The 20,669-nt window shown below is 38.5% G+C and overlaps 1 protein-coding gene across 1 annotated transcript in view; it reads right to left on the reverse strand.

Moving 5' to 3' along the window:
- fstl5 (follistatin-like 5) overlaps positions 1-20,669 on the reverse strand; it is a 531,686-nt gene that overhangs the window by 212,540 nt on the left and 298,477 nt on the right. Inside the window, exon 6 of the mRNA XM_055159513.1 lies at positions 14,955-15,075. Within this exon, the coding sequence (XP_055015488.1) occupies positions 14,955-15,075 (121 nt within the window). The remainder of the gene's footprint in view (positions 1-14,954; positions 15,076-20,669) is intronic.

The following is a 20,669-nucleotide window of genomic DNA, read 5'->3' on the forward strand; positions in this document are numbered from 1 at the left end:
AATAATAATAAATGTCAAAAATTACAAGGACGGTCTCGATTTGGTTCGATTAGTGCGGTCTTGACTACAACATTACTCCATACACCTTCACTAGAACTAAAGGTAAAAGGTAGCTCTTAGCTTGAATACTACAGCTTCATGACGTCACTAGGTGGAGCAGAGCATTTTCAAATTTGGAGATGTAGACAGATTAATTTATGGTATTATGTCACCCTTGTTATCTAAATCATAAATATCACCACTGTCAACCACGTGTGATGATTTAGTAATGGCTTAGAGAGGGTCCTGGCTGTTCTATGGGCTGGACATTGCCTTAAATCACTGCGCGGTGTCTGCTGCAGTGGTCTGTCAGGAGGGGTCAAAGGTCAGATCGATATCTCCACAGCACAGGAACAACAAACAGAGAGGTATACGGCCCCACAGAGCAGAGTGGCACTGGGCTCTTTATCACTGCTCCAGACACTCACACACAAACACTTTTCTCAAGTACGTAGGCCCATATGGTGGTTCAAGGCTTCTCAAAGTGTGGTACATGAACAGATGGCAGATGGCTTCTCTATAGTTGTGGTTTTTGCTTAGAGGCACTGTACTAAATTTTTATCGTATCAAAAACATGAAAAGCAGAAGTAGTTCATTTTAAAAGGTTTGTAGTGATCCGAGCATCCGAATGATTCACCATGAGTTTATAAGCACTTTTCACAAATTTCACGGATCCGTTATAATTAGATACAGACATATTATTTACCACGTTTACATGAGAGCTTTAATTGTGAATAAAAATAATTTAACTCTGAATAAAAATATATGTATTCCGCCTTAAAAAGACCATGTAAACACTTTCCTAATCAAAATGATTATTCGGAATTAAACTTAATGCCGAAGTAAGCGGGTGGTTTATTCTGATTTTAAAGCCAAATGATTTTATTCCTCGATCATGTAAACGTTTATTCTTCTTAAAAAATATTTCCGGTTGTTCAGCGCATGCCTTTTGGGTTGACATCAAGACGCGATGGAGTGGTGGCTAGACTGAAAAAATACAGAGCAACATCATTCTGGAATTGCAAGTTACAGTTCGATCTTTGGAGAATAAAGACCATGTAAATACTTTTCCTGCAATTCCTAATGAAAATGATTATTCGGAATTAAACTTAATTTCAAAGTAAGTGGATAGTTTATTCCAAATTAATTTATTCCTCGATCATAAACGTCTTCTTAAAAATAATTCCGGTCGTTCAGCACATGCTCTTTGGATCGCATTCTGACGAAATCTCGACAATCCGGCTCCACCAGTCCTCACTTCGGACTTTCATCCACTGCTCTTTGGATTTGCGAGCGGGATGTGGGAGCAGCCATTGACTCAGTTTGTCTTCTTCCTCCCTTCTCCAACACGCTTCCCTTCTCCTCCTCAGCTCACAGACGTAAAGCGTGATGGTAAAATTCTCAAACTGTTGCTTAATTATCATCGGAACGACTGCAAAAAAAAAGTTTGGTTCACATTTGTGTCCGTGGCATAACGACAAACCGAGGTGACAAAAAAGCCGGTAGCAGCTGAAATGTTTTCTCCTGGTTGAGAACGTCTGTAATTGAATATGTGCAAGATAGATTCCACTTAAATGTTGCATTGTGGAACACTGCAGGCAAAATCATATAATATATAAGTCGCTAGCTAAGTCCTCACTCAGAAAAGTTATACAGCACATCTTTAACCATTTCTGTAAAGAGCGCACCACAATTGACAATGTGGTTCAGATAAAAGCAACTTGGGGAAAAAAAAGGTTGGAAAAGTACAACAAAAGCGTATAGAAAGCAGAAGCATTCTTCATAATTGTGACTAAAGTACATTGTCCGGACAAGAATGCTTTTGCAGGTGTACAAAAACTAATGCCATTTAAGCTGTACAGACAAAGCCACGATGAATGTTCTGCCAACTCCAGAGCTTTTAGGATCCTTGGCAGAAGAATGCACCGTTACACAAGCCACTCGGATGTTTTGTCCTGACCACATCTGCAATACATTTAGTTAAGTGTGTCATTCTGATAACAGTGTGATTGTGTTCCCTTTCCTTTTACTTATGTTTTTAGATGATGCAAGGAGGCTATGAAAATTGTATTAAATATTAGGCTTTTAATTCAGAAACATCCTGCAAAATGTAAACTGTGTCAATTTCCATCCCTTTAATAAAGTTGCACTATGTAGTTTCTAATTCACCTGCTTGTCACCATGGGGATGTTATTATAATGTTAGTATGACATTAAACATATCTATATCCAATGGTGTAGGGGGATTTTTTTTTTTTTGATATCAGTGATATGATGAATCCAGCTCACCTACCTACCATACAAAACAAAACAAAAACTCACTTCCAGTAAAAATCAGTAATATTAGATGTGTTTTTTTACTCAAAATGATGAGGAATCATGTTTTTACATTAACAATGCAATTCATAATCACCTGCAGAACATAAATCATAGGCTACAACACATGAAGCAGGACTGAACCAGGTCTAAACTAGGACTAAACCAGAACTGAACCAGGTCTAAACCAGGACTAAACCAGGTCTAAACCAGGACTAAACCAGGTCTAAACCAGGTCTAAACCAGGACTAAACCAGGACTACATCAGAACTTACCTTGGACTTGAGAGCAAGAGAGCCCATGGAGCAGGGTGTCTGCAACAGGCGACAGATGACGATCAGGCATCGGCTGCTCTTAGCCCTGTGGGGCACGGAGCTCTGTGCCTGTCTTTTCGCCTGCTGTCACCTGTCAGTTACGAGGGTGCACCCCTGAGCCCATCCAGGCACTAAATTCTGGTTCTGTTCTGGTTTAGACCTGGTTTAAATGTGGTTTAGTCCTAGTTCAGTCCTGGACCCTCATGTCTCAGGTCACTATAGGACAGTAGTGCAGATATAATGAGCCTATACAGATTGTTTTCACCGTTGCCAATTGCTCCAGTTTTATTTATTTTTTTTTTTAACATCAGGAGAGTGGATGGACGGCGTACCCCCACATACCATGTCCACTACACCCTGTCTATATCCATGGAGACATGTAGTTACCAGGCCAAGTTAGTACAGGTCTGATCTGTGAGGCGACACACTCACAGTAAGAATACATGTTCTTTAAGAGGGAGTATTATGCAAACTTTTTGAAGCTTGTTATGTTCCCTCATAAACAATCTTGAATTTTTGGACGTCCTTCATGCATGTTTGAGTAATCCAGTGATCTCTCCTGGGCCCTTATCTGAACTTGCCAAGCCCACAAGCCTACGTCACTTCCCATAAATATACAAAAGCAGGATAGAAACCAATACAGCAATACAACACGACAACTTCACAAATCCGATGCGACGTGCAGTAGTCTCATTAGCAGAATGCAAGTTGATTTATAATGTTCTGAAGGGGGAGCGAGTTAGCATTTTCACAACAATGAAAGGTAACATGGTGATTTAAATATGTTAATAATACCGCACAGGGTAATATCCCATCTCTAAACTAATACAAACATCTATCTACAAAAGAGATACGTTTAATGACACTCTATGGTACAATCCAAGCAAAGCAATAGCATCTTCATGGAGACAAGTACCAGAAAAGTTACATAGTACACCTTTTTAAATTATGTTTTGTATAATGTTATTTGTATGTTAAGTAGCTTTCCCGTGATCACTTTGAATGAACAACAGCTAAAAACCAGCAGTACGACAACTACCTGCTACAGTACATTCATTTCAGGCTTATATTTTTTACTAAACTAAAACAAAGTTATACTCATCACAGCATCGCTCGAAAAACCTGCCAACTCCTGACTGCTCGCCGTCACAACTCCAACTCAACACTTTTTGACACTTGTGTACCATAAGTTAATGACATTATGATAGATGGCACTTATCTGTTTACCCAGAATGCACGGGGCCATCAGTCAAACGCACATCCCGGCAACGTCGAGGGCCCGGGTATCAGCGGCGTGACAGCCTTCATTCATATCTGTAACATCATCTAATTAAAAGACATCAGTCCTGCCAGACACGCTCCCCTCTGCTCCGTCGACCGAGCTAAATTGATTCAAGCCCTATGCATATGAGAGAATGAATAATGCAGAAGGGTTGGTGGTCTTATCTCCCGTCTCGACAAACAATGTAGCGTGCATGCTTTGAATACCGGGCGCAGGTGAGCGGTGGGGGCTTCATTAGCGGTGCACAGGTAGGCTGCCATTTTGGATTTGCAGCGGAAGTTTTCGAGCGGACGTAACAGAGTGGGAATGTGGGATCGCTGGAGTGACTAGGTGTATGATTAATGTAGCGTCAGAACTAGTGCTGTCACGATAGTCAAATTTCAAACTTGATTTCGATACTAAAGAATAGACTCGATATTGGATACAGATTTTGATACTATTTCTGATCATAGACTGTATAAAAAAAGTGGACTAAGGCAGGGGCACTGGTACCGGGCTGTGGATCATCTGGTACCGGGATATGAAACCCCTCCTCCCGTACGCTGCGTGGACTGTCCCTCCTCCCGTACGTTGCCGCGTCTCTAAACCAGAACTAGAACCGGCACTAAACCAGGTCTAAACAGGCACTAAACTAGGTCTAAACCAGGTCTAAAACTGGTCTAAAACTAGGACTAAAACAGGTCTAAAACCAGGATTAAAATAGGTCTAAAACCAGGACTGAAACCAGGATTAAACTGGGTTTAAACCAGCACTAAACTAGGTCTAAACCAGGTCTAAAACCGGTCTAAAACTAGGACTAAAACAGGTCTAAAACCAGGATTAAAATAGGTCTAAAACCAGGACTGAAACCAGGATTAAACTGGGTTTAAACCAGCACTAAACTAGGTCTAAACCAGGTCTAAAACCAGTCTAAAACTAGGACTAAAACAGGACTAAAACAGGGTCTAAAATAGGTCTAAAATGAGGACTAAAACAGCCGTGGTTTTAGACCCACCAACCCCCTCCAGTCTACGAAATATTGTAAAACCGGTCCGTGGCGCAAAAAAGGTTGGGCAAAGGTACGGTAAGTATGACATCACCCTTAGTGTTTGGCTCAGTCAAGTGAAGCTCATGAGGCTAGCAGTTATGACTTTGGAGTCGAGTTCCATATTATGAATATTAATTGATTTACGGACAAAATAGTGAACTAAAAACACCAGAATCATGTAGAACAGCTTAATACAAACATTCTAAGGCAGGGGTGTCATTTTATCAGTACAAAGTGAATAGGCTCTGTTCACGCTTACGTCACAAACCAGGAAGACGTTTAGACAGATGAGATTACACCTTCCAGCAGGCTCTGTTTGTAGTAAGTCTGACAAAATCTAAGAAAAATGAGAAAATGGCCCAGTTTTCTTCTTCTAAATGTCGTTTTAGTGTTCCGTTATGTTCGGCTAATCAACAATTACAACCATACCTCAGTTTTTCATCATTTCCCCAGTGACACACAACTCAGCGTGCACTGGGTACATGCGATTAGAAGAGATGAGGGCGCAAAATTCAAAATTATTCCAAACAGCAGCTAGCAGGTTACCTATGTCTATTTACAGGCTATGGTTCTGATAAAACTCAAGACGAAACTGTTCAAGAAGGGTCCAATTTCATCCAGTCCTGTTTTTTTTTTTCTCTATTTTAGATGCTAGTTTTAGTATCTGATTTTCAATACTTTTTTCAACCCTAGTCAGGAAGGCCTACCACAATAATTGCAATATTGACTTGTCGTTGAATCTGTGAAGGAACAATATTTATGGGCTCAATATGTATTGTGTACTAGTGAGGAACCTTTTCAAGTTTTTTTTTTTTTCATAGCAATATATCGCACTTCAAAATGTGTTATTGTGACATTGCTAAATCACTAACCTTGAGATGTGTTGTTCCCATGGGTTCATACTGGGAAATGATTTGATCTAGCCTGCAGTTATGAAAAGAATTAAACATGACATCATGATTCAAACACGGTTAAATTCCCCCCGAAAATATATATATACGAGTTAACTTTCCAACTCAAATTGTACTGGATATGTTTATAGAGCACTATCCTTTTAGCAAATATTGTGAGGTAAATTTTGTTTCATTATTGATGGGTTGTTTTGGAGAAATGAAAATCTACAACTTTAGCCATAGCAATTAACAATAAAATATGACATATTCTGAAGTCCTCAAATATCGTGTACAATAATCAAGACGTTGAAACCCATAGTCATTAGCATTTCTAGCATCCCAACTATTTACCGCAATCTTTTCTCAACTTTCAGAGGACATTTTTTCTGTCACGTTAATGCAAAAACTAGCATGGTAACAGTGCACCAGTGTTACTTATATACAGAAAGAACACAACAGTCTCATTTTGACCTCAAGAGCTGCTTTTACAGTATATCTGGACTGAGGCAAGACTAATTTGAATTTATTAGATTACAAAACCTGGTACAGCCTCTTTCATCAACTAAATGTACATGATTACTATGTCCAAGTCCCTTCTCTTTCCTCTCTCTGTCTTTTTAAGATCTGCCTTAAACCCTGACGTCTGGGAAGATGAAGGTCGATTATGAATTCTCTCTTCTTGTGAACGTGCACGGGCTGCCAAATGTCATAGGATCTCCTGTCTGCACGGGCTATTCAGCTGCACACAAATGTCAACAGCATGGAACTAGGTCTGAAAAACTCTACTGAGACAAGCCTGCACCATACTGGATGTCACAATCACATCAAAAGCACTATTTGAGTCCCTGCGATTATCAAATCGTAAAGGCTGATGTTATTTAGATAATAGAATGACCAAAATAACCTGTCTTTAAAGAAAAAAACAATTGATGTACCTTGTTGAAGTTTAGATTTTAGACCTCTACAAATGTTATGAAATTCATGGGATTCTAGTTTTCCAGTTCATATTTCAGGCTTCATTTAGATTTCATAAACCTGACCTGTACGTGTCTAACCTTGCACACCAAAATCATCCAGCTTAGCCCCCGCTGGTGTGATAGACCCCTCCAAGTGGTTGGCGATCAATCACAGAGAAGAACTGAGGGTCATCCGCCTATTTTTGTGTCAGTACGCACTATTGTTTGTGAAAAACATGCAGAAGGTAACAGTTGTGGAGAGGGAGTTTGTGGATTGTTTTACTCACAACTGAATGTAACTAAAGTTTGATTTTTCGGCTTCTTCTGCTGATGCTTCGACAGACAGTGTTGGGGAGTAACAGATTGCATGTACTGGAGTTACGTAATCAGAGTACAAATTATGAGTAACTGTATTCAGTTACAGTTACTGTTTCAGTGAGTGGTAATTGGATTACAGTTACTTTATTGAAATAAATGGATTACACAGAGGTATTTTCCTGTTTTGACATTATTTTTATTTTTTTTTTTATCTTTTTCGGTAATTCAACTCATCACTGGAAACTAAACCAGGACTAAAACCAGGTCTAAACCAGGTCTAAACCAGGTCTAAACTAGGACTAAAACCAGATCGAAACCGGGTCTAAACCAGGACTAAACCAGGATTAAAACCAGGTCTAAACTAGATCTAAACCAGGACTAAACCAGAACTAAAACCAGGTCTAAACCAGTTCTAAACTAGATCTAAACCAGGTCTAAACTAGATCTAAACCAGGTCTAAACTAGGACTAAACCAGGACTAAAACAGGATTTTACAGGATTTAACCAGGACTAAATCATGCTGCGCGGATGTGTCTCCTCCTCTTCTATCAATAATATTTTTAATACGGTTAAGTGTCTTTGCTTCTCTACAGCAAATCAAGTAATCCAAAGTATTCAGATTACGTTACTCACTTTAAGTAATTTCATGGATTACGTTACAAACTACATTTTTGGGATATGTAATCTGTAATCTGTAGGGGAATACATTTTAAAAGTAACCTTCCCAACACTGTGGACAGATTAAAATAGTCGTCATAAAGTTCCACATTTTCCAATCACTTTCAGCAGGAGGTGTTTCACACTGATAATAGAACTCAGTTCAGAGTGACACATTTGAATCTGCTGAGTCATTCCCACATGAAAGGTAAAGACGTCCAAATCAAACATAGCCTTTACTCATAACAATTCTAAAGTAGATTTATTCTTGAGTACAAAAATATTGGACATGGCGTCTCATTTATTTATGTTATAATGGTAACACTTTATTTTCATCTAACTACCTACTAATCAGCATAGTTGTAGATGGTTAAGTTGTCATTTATTAGTATTTATTCACTCCTTATTAATGTCTAATTCTAATCTAATCTAATCATTAGTTAGACATTTACAAACACTCCTATGATTCTAATAAGCTTTTGGTAATAAACGTATTGTTAAGGACTAGTAGCGCAAGAAATTTAGTTTTTACTTATTTGCACTTAATAAATTTTGCTTACTCTTGTGTAATAAAACACTCTATTAGATGTTAATAGAGTCCAACTAGTGATGTATTAAGTCATTAAACTGTAAATAAGTTCCCCATTCTAAAGTGATGTTTTGATATTATTGTTTTGATTATATTGTTATGACTAGTTTGACACAAATTAAAATGAAATATGTTCACTATTCACACTTATTTCATGTACTGTGACATGCATATTAATAGTTTATATATGAATAGGTAGTTGTACAAACAATTCATTATAAAAATGCCCTAATATCATACTAATAAGCAGTAATAAGGAATGTATTAATAGGAAAATGCTTGTAAATGTCTAACTGATAGCAGAATAAGCTTATGGGGAATTAGACGTTAATAAGGGATGAATAAATACAAATTAAAGACAAATTAACCATCTACAACTATGCTAATTAGGAGGTAGTTAGATGTTAATAAGTGTACCCTAAAACAAAAAAGTGTTACCATCATAATTTAATGTTCCAATAATCCAACCAGAAAGCTGAAAGCATTTGGGTTGCCAGTTCCAATGCTGAATGAATCACTACCTAAAGCAACTGCAGCCAAACATGAATCATTGCTAGTGCAGCCTCTGCAGCTCAGTGAGGGAATTCTGGAGGTTCTGGGCTTTCACATGAGGCCTGGTCTGTACCTATACTGAGAATGAGAAAAATGTGTACCGTAAATTCCGGACTATAAGCTGCTACTTTTTTCCTCACACTTTGATTCCTGCGGCTAATATACGGATGGGTTCTTGGTTTGGCACATTGTCCGTTCATATATACGGTCTAAAACACCGCTGTCTGTGCTACACGAACTAGCGATATTGTCAGTGCACTCAAATAGTTTAGCGTCGTGTGATAAAATAACTTATGATGCTAAATGAACATTAGTGAGGGGGATACGTCTTAACCATATGCGTAAATGATGAGAAGAAACGTCTCAAGCTTCAGTAGCCGGACATCCACTCATACCTGATTGATAGAACTAGCCCCCGAAAGAGTCTGAAATCTGCTGAAATCCTCCAAGACACTGACATGATGCAGACAGGATGATGGCTCTTGCAGGAGTCATGCGCAGTAGAGCACGAGGAAAGACGGGGTGATGCGCCGAGGAAGTTTTGAACAGTTATTTTGTGCTTCATACACACACCCTCCTCATGGAAAACACACGAAGAAATGCAGATGATGCAGCTTTTAGGTTAACGGCGATTGATGTGGCTGTCGAAGAAGGAAACAGAGCTGCTGCACGTGAGCTCGGCAAAAATACGACAAAAACTTTCAGAGGCGATAAAAGCAGACGACCCGAACTTGAAAACATTCTTGAAGACGTGGACACCTGCGGTTTATATTCAGGCGCAACCTATATATGTACAATTTAAAAATTTTGTTAAAAATGTTGTTGATGCGGATTATATTCAGGTGTGCTCAGTAGTGTGTCTTCGGTATGTTGGTTTATGCAAATCAATTCCAGTTGTGATTATATAACATTTTAAAACAGTAAGAGCGCAGGCTAAGAACACACTCAGAATGAATGGAATCTGACTTTTTATACATACGAGTAAATCAATAAAAAAAAAATGTCCAAGACTGTGCAGCCCTAACTGGGGCCAACTAAAAAACTAAACATGTATGTTATGAACTCAAAACAGGAGCGAGGCTTTGTTCTGTCTGCTAATGAGGTTGGGGAAATGTTAGCATGACTTCCAATCAGAAACCTGACCTTGTTCTATTGGCAGAGGCTCGGCTCTGAACTGATTTCTGTGTTTACACCGTGGCATCAAACAGTCTAAATCAACAACAGCAGTCAACAATCTGAAGAGAGCAAACTTTGAGCGCAATCAAAGACTACGGAAAAGGCCCATTCCCACAAAAGCAAAGTCTGAGAGGTCAGGCAACGGAGCACTTTTGAAAGTTAAAGATGTAATAAAAAGTAAATAATAACTTTCAGTATACCATTTAAAAAATATTTCAACAACAGATATGAGTTGAAGATGTCAAACTTAACGGTGTTGTAGAGGATTTTTGCAGTCTTAAAACAGAACCAGTTCATTTTAAACTATTTTCAACGGTTTGTTATGATGGTAAAGCAAACAACAACTAGCATGCTAACTGTTTACTTCCAGATTCTTGGACAATAAAATGTTTTATAATTAGACACAGACAATACACAGCTGTCTCGTTTTGACCTCAAGAGCTAGGGGATGCACAAATCCAGCTTTTTTCTGTCCCAACACTGATTCCAATGCTATGGCCTTAAGTATCTGCCAATACCCTATATCACTGTTTCCCAAAGACGGGGTCGCCTAGATTTTTTTTTATTTTTTGGGGTCGCCTTGTCACGATCTGCAAGTAGGTTTGCAATATACAGTTCTGGCACTGATATGTATGTTGCATTCTCCTCCTGCAGCCCAGACTGGAACAAATGTTGAAATGTGAAGACATGTTTTGTTTAATTTCTATTCTTTTTGTAATTATTTTATTGACTATTTTGTTCCAGTATTGCTGGTTGAAAAGAAAAAGAAACAGACTACATTTAATGTTCAAATAGGCGCCTTATGGATCCTTTTATTGCTGGTTCATTTACTGTTTTTCATTGTTTAAAACTTGAATAATACTAACTGTTCAGAGACACGATCACTCAGTCAACAATAAAATATCCTCGTTAATGTTCAATAATGGGCAAATCCTTTTTTATTTTGTGAATTACGAATAATGTCTATTGACTTGGGTCGTGAAGGTTTGTGACTTTAAAAATATGGGTCCCCAGAAAATTTTTTTTTGGGAAACACTGCCCTATATCAGCCAATACCAGTGCAAAGTCTGAAAACAGCATTTATTTCCTTCAAAATAAAATACAATGAAATCCAAATTTGTGATGGAACCATTATTTATCTCTCAAGTAATGACAGAACAACTGTGTAAATTAAAAAACAAAACAAAACAAAAAAACACTGAGATTTTCCGGGCCAACTATGACCAGTAATTAGTCCAACCAGGATATTGACTGAACCCATATTTGGAAGCCAGTATCTGATTCAGCAAATTTCACAGTATCAGCGCAGATACCAATTAAGAACTGCTTATATAATATACTGTATATGTACTGGGGCGTATTCTGCTCAAATACATGTATATGCTAACTGTATTAAGATTAAGATTACCTTACTGGAGTATTGGACTACTATCGCTAATTTGGGTGCATAGACATTAGGAGAATATTCAAAGTCTACACAATCCCAAAACCAGGAACCTTGTTGATGTGAGACAAGAGTGCAAACCAGTTTTCCACCATGGCATTACCTCATCTGATTCGACACAACTGCAAATACCGAGGAATCCTTTTTGGTACTGATTTTGTCTCTGCTAAATAATTATGCTGTTTTCAAGATTCTAAAATTTCAAACTCTAAGGCTACGTTCAGACTGCAGGGCTTAACGCTCAATTCCGATTTTTTTGTGAAATCCAATGTTTTTGCGAGGTCGTTCACATTTCCAATTAAATGTGACTTGTATGTGATCTCCAGTGTGAAGAGTAAACCCAAAAATGTCCCGCATGTGCACTGGAGGACACGACGACGTCAACCGCAGCGAGCGTGCTCTGTGTTTACAGAAGTTGTACAAACATGGACGCGAGCATTGAGCACCTGGCGATTTTAAAGTTCCTCTTGTACCAGAGCCAGAACATGAACAACTTACTTGTTTTAAGGAGGAGATTGAGAAGGAGAAGGACGAGGTTTTTGGCCATGGCGTTTTGTTGGACAGCGGCAGCGATGTCCGTTGAAAGGAACGTGTGGATGTGCGCAGACGTAGCCAAAAGTGGTGAGTGGTGATGTGCTTCGCTTCAGTGACACGGAGTTCATAAACAATTTTCGCCTACTTCAGCGCAGAATAGTGACGTTTGTGGCTTGTTGATAACGTGTAGGTCGGATGGATGCGCTTTGGCCGTTCAGACTGAAGTCCCATGTCAAAAGATCGGATATGTATCGGTTTCAGGACCACATATCCAAGTGGCCTGGGTCGCATTTGAAAAAAATCGGATCTGTGTCGTTCATACTGTCATTAAAAGATCAGATACAGGAACATAGGGGCCAAAAAAACGGATTTGGGTCACTTCAGGCTGCAGTCTGAACGCAGCCTAATTTGACACTAAGGAATAGACTCGATACCCAATACAGTTTCTGAATCCGCGTTTGACACCATCAATCACTCCATCCTCCTCTCCCATTTTCATACTTCATACAGCTCAAGATCATTCTAAATCTAGTCAAGAAAGGTTCATTTCTGTCCTGTGAATGTGACTTTTTTAGTATCGATACTTGTTCATATGAGTATCTTGTTTTAGCATCTGATTTTCAATGCTTTTGACAACCCTATTCCCAGCTCCCGCCATCACCTTAGATGACTCACTGAAAAAGAAAATGAATAATATATAAATATATAAATCAAAGTTAAATCAGGAGCCATTTTCATCTGCTTCTCACTGCAATCATATAGAAAAGGTGCATATTTTTCTTTAGTTGGCTGACCTTGTACTTCTTAACAAAAATGATACCAACTTTTCTCTAATTACCAGCCTGTTTACAATCCACAGAGCGCCCTTTTAATATTATAATCAAAGCAATGTGCAAGGTACTGATGTCTTCAGCATATTGAATATTGAAGCCCCAAAGCTAAGCATGATTGAATATGATGAAACGTAGAATTCAATAATATGGAATAGGGCAACAAGATAAATCGTAATCAAATCGAAAATTGCTATTTGAATACACGCTGTTAGCAAATGGAAAAAGGCTGTCATCTTTGAAGTATCTTAATTTATTCCATAAACAACAAAATATTCTACCTTATTCTGCATAAAAACTGCTAACCCTGTTAAACAAACACGTTCTGAAATGCAATTTGTGTATTATTTTGTCTTAATATAAGTCTTTGTATTAGTTTAAGTCTTGTGTCATTTCTTCTGTGTTTAAAATGAACTTTCAACAGAATCCTACCATTTCTTAGTTTCATATAAAACTACAACAATCTATAGGCCAATAATATTTAATACAGATGAAGGCAGGTAAAATCATGTTAAAATGCAGGTCTTTTTTATAATATAGTGAGGTTTGGGGTTAAGTCACTAATAGAAATGATCAAGTTCAACATTTCAGCATTACCTTTGGATATTTCATGACACAATACAATGTTTAGGGATGCACTGATACAATACTTTCATCGGATATCAGCGCTGATATTGGAAATTTTGATGGATCGGATATTGGTTCAGTCAATATCAGTTCAGAGTATCCTATTTTGGTCGATAAATTTGTGTAATAAGATGATTTATTGGACATTGTTGGTGCAAACACCTTGTAATATTATTCAGAGCTGTTCTGTAGTTACATAAAATTTTAAATAACATAACATAATAAAACACATTTGGATTTTTTTTGGTTGGTTATTGGCGGATATGCAAAGGTCAAAGTATTGTCATCAGTATTGGAACAGATAAAGCTGGATTGGTGCATCCCTGACAATGTAAGACAATTCTGGCTCTTGCACCTGTAAGTATGAAATGCTCCTCTTCTCATGATTCAGGTGTGTGTTAGATTTGCAACAATGCAACAATAAGGGAGTTTCCAGTGGCTATAAGAGTTCATGTTTTTGTTAAACGATACACAACTGACATTTCCGCACACCCTGTTTTATTTGAGCACATACAGCTGCCTCCTGTTTTTGTATATGCACTTTTGCCTTATATGTATATTCTACTTATTATCATAAACTATAAATCTTGATGGTCTCTTTTGTCTGGGCCTCTCGTGAAGATGCCACATGGAGCATCCTGATACTACCTATCTACCTACCTACATACATACTACATTGGAGAAACAAAACAGCCACTTCACCAGAGGATGTACCAACACAGACGAGAGAGCAACAGTGGACCTGAGTCTGCAGTACAGTTCCACCTAAAAAACATGGGTCATTCCTTTGACGACAGTGAGCTACAAATCTTAGCCAGAGATAAGAGCTGACTTTAGAGGGGAGATAAAGAAGCTATTTATATATCTCCTATTTACAGCTCCATCCTCAAACCTAAATCAAAACAAACAAGAGAACAATAGGTGTAGGTCCAGAGGCATGAATCCCATTATGGCCCTGAATGGTTATGCTAAAAAGACCCCACACTCAGTTCAGTTCAATAGGCCTAAATTTACTAACAGAAACTGTAAACAAGTAGGTGTGTTAGTTTCAGAGTAGTTATTTAGCCCTTCTCTGCAGGCAGATAAAGAAGTGTCCACCAGCATTCTGACCGGAACTGATGAAGCAGCTTGGATGAGCTGTGAAACGTATTCGACCAAATAAACTTTTGTCCAGTCGACAAATTTAATTTCTCCTTTGCCATCCTGATATTATTACAATTCTATCACATAACTATGCACCTGTCTGTGGAGTCAATACTTATCAACCATAATCTCCTGATAACAGCGCCCATCTGGGATTCTGACATTATCAAATTTCATTAGAAATGGCAAATCTAATCGCAATCGTAATGTTTGTCAGGACTATTGTAGTATAGCAGTATTGTAGTAATATGAACATACCAAAAGCAGTGTAGAACTCCTCTCTGGTCAGGTGCTCATCATCATTCATGTCGTTGTACTTGAGGAGGTCGAATAAAGAGCAGTCACTTTTCTCCTTGGACAGACCCTCCTGTTTGATCACCTGCAGCAGAAAAACACATGGCATTTAGAAGTAGCTAGTTCAATCAAAATATGTACTTGTTTTTCCATTAAGTTAGCAACTATATCTTCACGTTGTGGCTGTGGATAGTTTTCAGTTCAATTCCAGCTCCAGTTTCAATAAAAGAATAGGTGTCTTGCCTATGGACATGATCATCGTATGGAATGGCCTGGTGGACGAACGCTCTGACCACTGAACCACGGCAGCCTGATTACGGCAGATAAAACAAGATTGGGAATTCACTTTGAGTCGAATTAAACACACTTTTGCGTCACCGTATGTACGCGGATACGGAAACGCTCATCTAAAAGCGGAATAAAATTGAAGACGCGACGCCACTTTTGCATGTTATGTTCAGACCGTCATCATATAAACGTAGCCTAAGGGCAGTTTTTGCAAATAGCGCCCCACTGTGGCACCTGATTTTCCCAGTGGTCTCCCATCCAAGTACTAACCAGGCCCGGCCTTGCTTACCTTCTGAGATCGGCCACACAAGAATCTTACTGCTAACTGCAAGAAGGGTTCAAATAGGGCCAAGGACAGATCACTAAATAACTGAAACATGCATGTATGACATCTAAAACCTTTTCAGTCATGTTTTTGATGAGGAAGCAACATTATAACATGGTAGAAAGCTAAATCGAGCAAAAATCTATTTGACATATTACCCCCTCTTTACGTTGAGGCTATTTCCATGCCATTACCACACTTTACTCTGCTATAAAAGTGCTGCCAGTTAATGTATCACTATCCATGTTCTCTCCTCTTCCTCCCATTCAAACCCTTATGAAACAGTTGCATGCAGGGCCTGACACTTGGACTTAATAAACTACACCTGGCATTACATTCCCCATCCATCACAGTATATTTGCATTGTGTCTACCCAAGCGCTGGGCTGGTGCCACTGTTAATGACACACACCAGGATTAGCTGTCACACAGCGCTAGATTTTGTCACCGCGGCTGAACCAGGGGCCTCTCATCTGGGCCCCTCCGCACACGGCCCTCAAGGCACCAGAGCATCCATCACCCTCCTTCACCTGTCAGAACACCGATGGCACCTGACAGTTTTATACATGACGCGCTATCTCCCGGATCACTAAACTTCCACTCAAAAGGGAATTCAGAAGTCATCTGTAATCATATATTTATCCCTGTGTTTTGATGGACAAGACAGTATCAGTTATGGAAAGGAAAGTTGTGCTGAGTGAAATGGTTCTGTCAAGGTAGATTTTAGTGGAAATGCCTTGATGTTTAATTACATATGTTGAGTATTTTTAAAGTTAGTTCTCTGTTACTATAATATATGTGATACATGTTTTTAGTGGTGGGTGATGGGTCACAGCAGAAATATTGAAATATTTCTGAAATACTTAAAAAAAATCCCCACTACACCACTGATCATACCCTCTCTTTAAGGTGTGACCAAAGGTAGTATTAGCCAGGCTGAGCGCCACCTAGTGCCTTCGCTCAATTTCATTTTTCTCCAGTGACAAGGTCAGGAATCAGAATACACTAGACGGTTTGCAAAAACCCCGGAAGTTGTAGACCACGTACTGGCCAATCAGTGAAGAGCTGTGAAGCCATGACGTCAACTCAAGCACCTGTCTGGGTCCCTTTTGTGGTTCAGCACAACAATAAACAAAGCAGTCGTGGTGGAAGCCATATGAAGCCATACATTCTGTGCAGGCAACAATTCCCGAGATCAAGGATTTAAAGCCAGAACAAAGAATGTTTGGTGAATTTTATCAAGGGGAAAAATGGTATTGCCCTTCTTCCTACAGGATTTGGCACATTACATACGTCAAGACCAAATAGCAGCGATTGGTTAAATTAAAAAAGTACTTGCCTACCATCGAGCAAAAAAATCCTAGTGCTGCAATGCGGTCAGACAGTTTCCACAAAGTGAAACCGGCTGATGAATCAGACTAGGTACTACAGTCCATATTAAAAAAAAAAAAAAAAAAAATTAAAAATTAGCAATTACAAATTTTGGATTGAATAGCAGCTGGGACTCAGGCCTAAAAGCTGCACAGTGCTCTGCCATGCAATGCGCACATTCCAATAATGTGAAACCAGGTTACTCCTCTTGTTTCCACTTCATAACATGCTTCCATTGCGCTGAGAGATATAAAGTAGACACTAGATAACTAAGTGAAATGTGTTTTTGATTCAAACGGATGCCTCATTTGTAGAGCTGATGGAACGCTGCCTGGATAAAACATCCATGTGATAATGAACTCTTTCAGATGAGACAGATGTACAAGCTAGCACCACTCAACTTGAACTCAGATCATAGTCTAACAAGCAGCCACACACTCTGGCACACTGACATATGAATAATGTATGTGCACTGTAGTAGACTATTTATCAGTATACAATCAGAATACCACTGTATGTGTATAAAGACCCATTCACATATAGCTCCCAGTAAATTGGTGGGTACAAAATACTAGAACACTCAGCAATGATCTCCATTCACACATCTCAGTGACAGAATTATATATACAAGTGCTGCTGCATCTTTAAAGTGAATGAGAATGGACTGTGATGATATAGTCCAACCAAGCTTGTAACCAGAAAACCAAAGTAGTAACCAAGAAAACTAAGGTTACAACCAAGAAAACTAATATCGTAGCCAAGAAAATTAAGCTTGTAACCAAGAAAACTAAGGTCATAACCAAGAAAACTAAGATCGTAACCAAGAAAATTAAACTCGTAACCAAGAAAATTTTACTCGTAACCAAGAAAATTAAACTCATAACCAAGAAAATTAAACTCATAACCAAGAAAACTAAGGTCATAACCAAGAAAATTAAACTCGTAACCAAGAAAAATAAGATCGTAACCAAGAAAATTAATCCCGCAACCAAGGAAACCAAGAAGTACTGGCAATTTTCTGTCTTAATTCACACATAATCTTTCTCTTTATATTCCCAGTAATTTACCCAGGAAAATAAAAAATACAGGGAAATCAATTCTGGCTTCATTCACACATGTTCTGGTAAAATGCAAGTAAATTCCCAGGTCAGGCTGCACGTGTGAATGGGGCTTTATAAGTACCACATAGCCGCCCGAGCATGCTTTTATACTGTTGTTGTTGTTTTTTATTTATCTATTTCACTTTTATTATTTATTTATTTTTTTTTGTGTGAAAAGTTTCAAGCTATGGCAATCTTCCATAGTCATAGCAATTACCCAATTAAAAACAAAATATTCTATCTTCTGAAAAGGGAAATGTCCTTAACGGGTCCTCACAAATGCTTAAACCCAGCTCTGAAATAAACATCTGAAATAAATGAAAAATTTGCTTCTGGCATTTTCAACCATTAAAAGTAGGCCAATTAAAGTCACGTACTTTAGAATTTACAACATGTACTTTTTCTTAATGTTACAAAACTGCTATTTTAAAACGGGTCAATTAAAGCAGCCTACATATGTCAGGTTTTTATGATTTCTTAATTATGACTTGCTTTGGTCGGGTAGTGCCTGTGGTAAATATTTGTCATAGTTTTATATCAGTAAAGTTGCTGTTAATGGTAAAAAAGTTGAGACAAAAAGTACCGTATTTTTTGGACTATAAGTCACTTCAGAGTATAAGTCACAACAGCCAAAAATGCTTAATGAAGAAAAAAAAGTTTATCAAATTCTCCATCTCACTCCAAATCACTAAATCCATTGCATTCTTCATCCTCGGTGTCACTTCTGAGCTACTCTGCAACCTCCAGAGGGAAACGGGGCAGTGCTTCCTCTTCTGCGTAGCTGTCGTCGGATTCAGCATCAGTTCCAGTTAGTTATTATTCTGGCCTTTCTGAATCTTGACAGGATGGTTTCGGTTGTTACTGAAGTCCAGGCTTTGTCGATCCATCCAGTGACTTCCCGGAAAGTTTCATACCCTCCTGGTTGTCACAAGTTTCTCACTCCAGACTTTCTTTCTGCTGCTCGATTACTGTTTTCAGCTGCATATTTCGCTACTTTCAGCTTGTAATCTTTTTGGCGGCATTTGTGTTCAGTCTTCTCAGTTGTCTTTATAATTTAGCTTAAATTTTCAGTGGTACAGAAGAAATGGTGGACTGACATGAGACACCTACTCTTCCTGCAGTAGACATGCGCAGTAGAGTGAAGTGACAGTGGTACAGGAGTAGTAGGAGTAGCAGATACTGACACACAAGCATAGAGCGCCTATTGCCTATGTCTGTGAAAATTTTAATATACAAGTCACACTGGAGGATAAGTCTCAGGACCACTCAAACCATGAAAAAATGTGTGACTTATAGTCTGAAAAATACGGTAGATAAAATACAGGAAGTACTAGTGAGTTTTAAACAGAATGCACGTACCTACGTCATCAACACTGAAAATTCCACCCAAAATTAGGACAATTTACGGACAAGGAAGTTATTTTTCTGACATTCATTTAACAAAATAAAGGTGTCGTCAGCTATTTTTATTAGTCTAAACATAACTTCTGTACATATCTGCTGCCCGTGTTCAGTCAGGAAATACAAGTATAAATTGAAGCTGTTATCATGTTGTTACCTCCTCAAAAACATACCTGGAGTTCACACATGCTGGACTAAGATTTTATTATAGTCTGTCAACATTAAGCTCAAGTAAAGGTGTATGGCGTTTAAAAACATAGTGGAGAAATCCTGTATTACCCCATGACATCACAAGGTGTTTTTGTTTTGCAAGAAGAACTCCAGGTATGTTTGTGATGAGGAAACAACACTGTAACAGAAAAAAAAAACTGTGTAATATGAGCCCTTTAAACCTATATTTAGTCCGTCTGACATTTCTCGATCGAGCATACAGCTGCTTCTGTGTACAATGAATGATTTTTCTTCGGGTCTTGATGGGCAGTGTCATTTGGGGGCCGATGTGGCGTCTAAAAGCTCATCTCGATCCTGTCACTTGTATGCTGATTCAGAATGCAGAGTGACATCGATATATTTTGTGGCGTGGGTGACATTATGCGGTGTATTCAATTACCTTCCATCAGTATATACGGATATGCCACCGAACACCCTGCTGCTAAATGACTGGCGGTTTATGCAGGTCTATCCATTATATACAGGGAGATGGTGTGATGTGGGTTCATAAGTGTGCATCTCATTCATTTAACACTATGTACGCCTACCAACAATGTATATTCAGATTGATGGTCAGTAAAGTTGAGCCAAGGTGGAGCTGTAGCTTGCCATTCTAAATATATGAGTGATAAGCCAGAAAATACACTGATGAAGCACAATACAGTTTCCTGACATTTGCAAATACATTACATACTTTGATAAGTTACCCATCTACCATAAACAGAAATAATTAGGGATGCAAAACCAATACTGGTGTTGGATATTAGTGCTGATCTAGGAAATTTAGCTGAATCGGAATCGGTCCCACAACATTGGTTCAGTCGATATGCTTGCTGGGCCTTTATTTTGATGTAATTAGAATATTTACATACTGATTTTCATCTACGACATCTCAGTGTTTGAACTTTTAGTCACACAAAGCTGTTCAGTAGTTACTTCCTGGATAAATAACAATTACATAGCACAACTGGATCTATTTTGTCAT

Source organism: Boleophthalmus pectinirostris, unplaced genomic scaffold, assembly GCF_026225935.1.
Source record: "Boleophthalmus pectinirostris isolate CB_2022bp ecotype Guang Dong unplaced genomic scaffold, ASM2622593v1 HiC_scaffold_23, whole genome shotgun sequence".
NCBI classification, from domain to species: domain Eukaryota; kingdom Metazoa; phylum Chordata; class Actinopteri; order Gobiiformes; family Gobiidae; genus Boleophthalmus; species Boleophthalmus pectinirostris.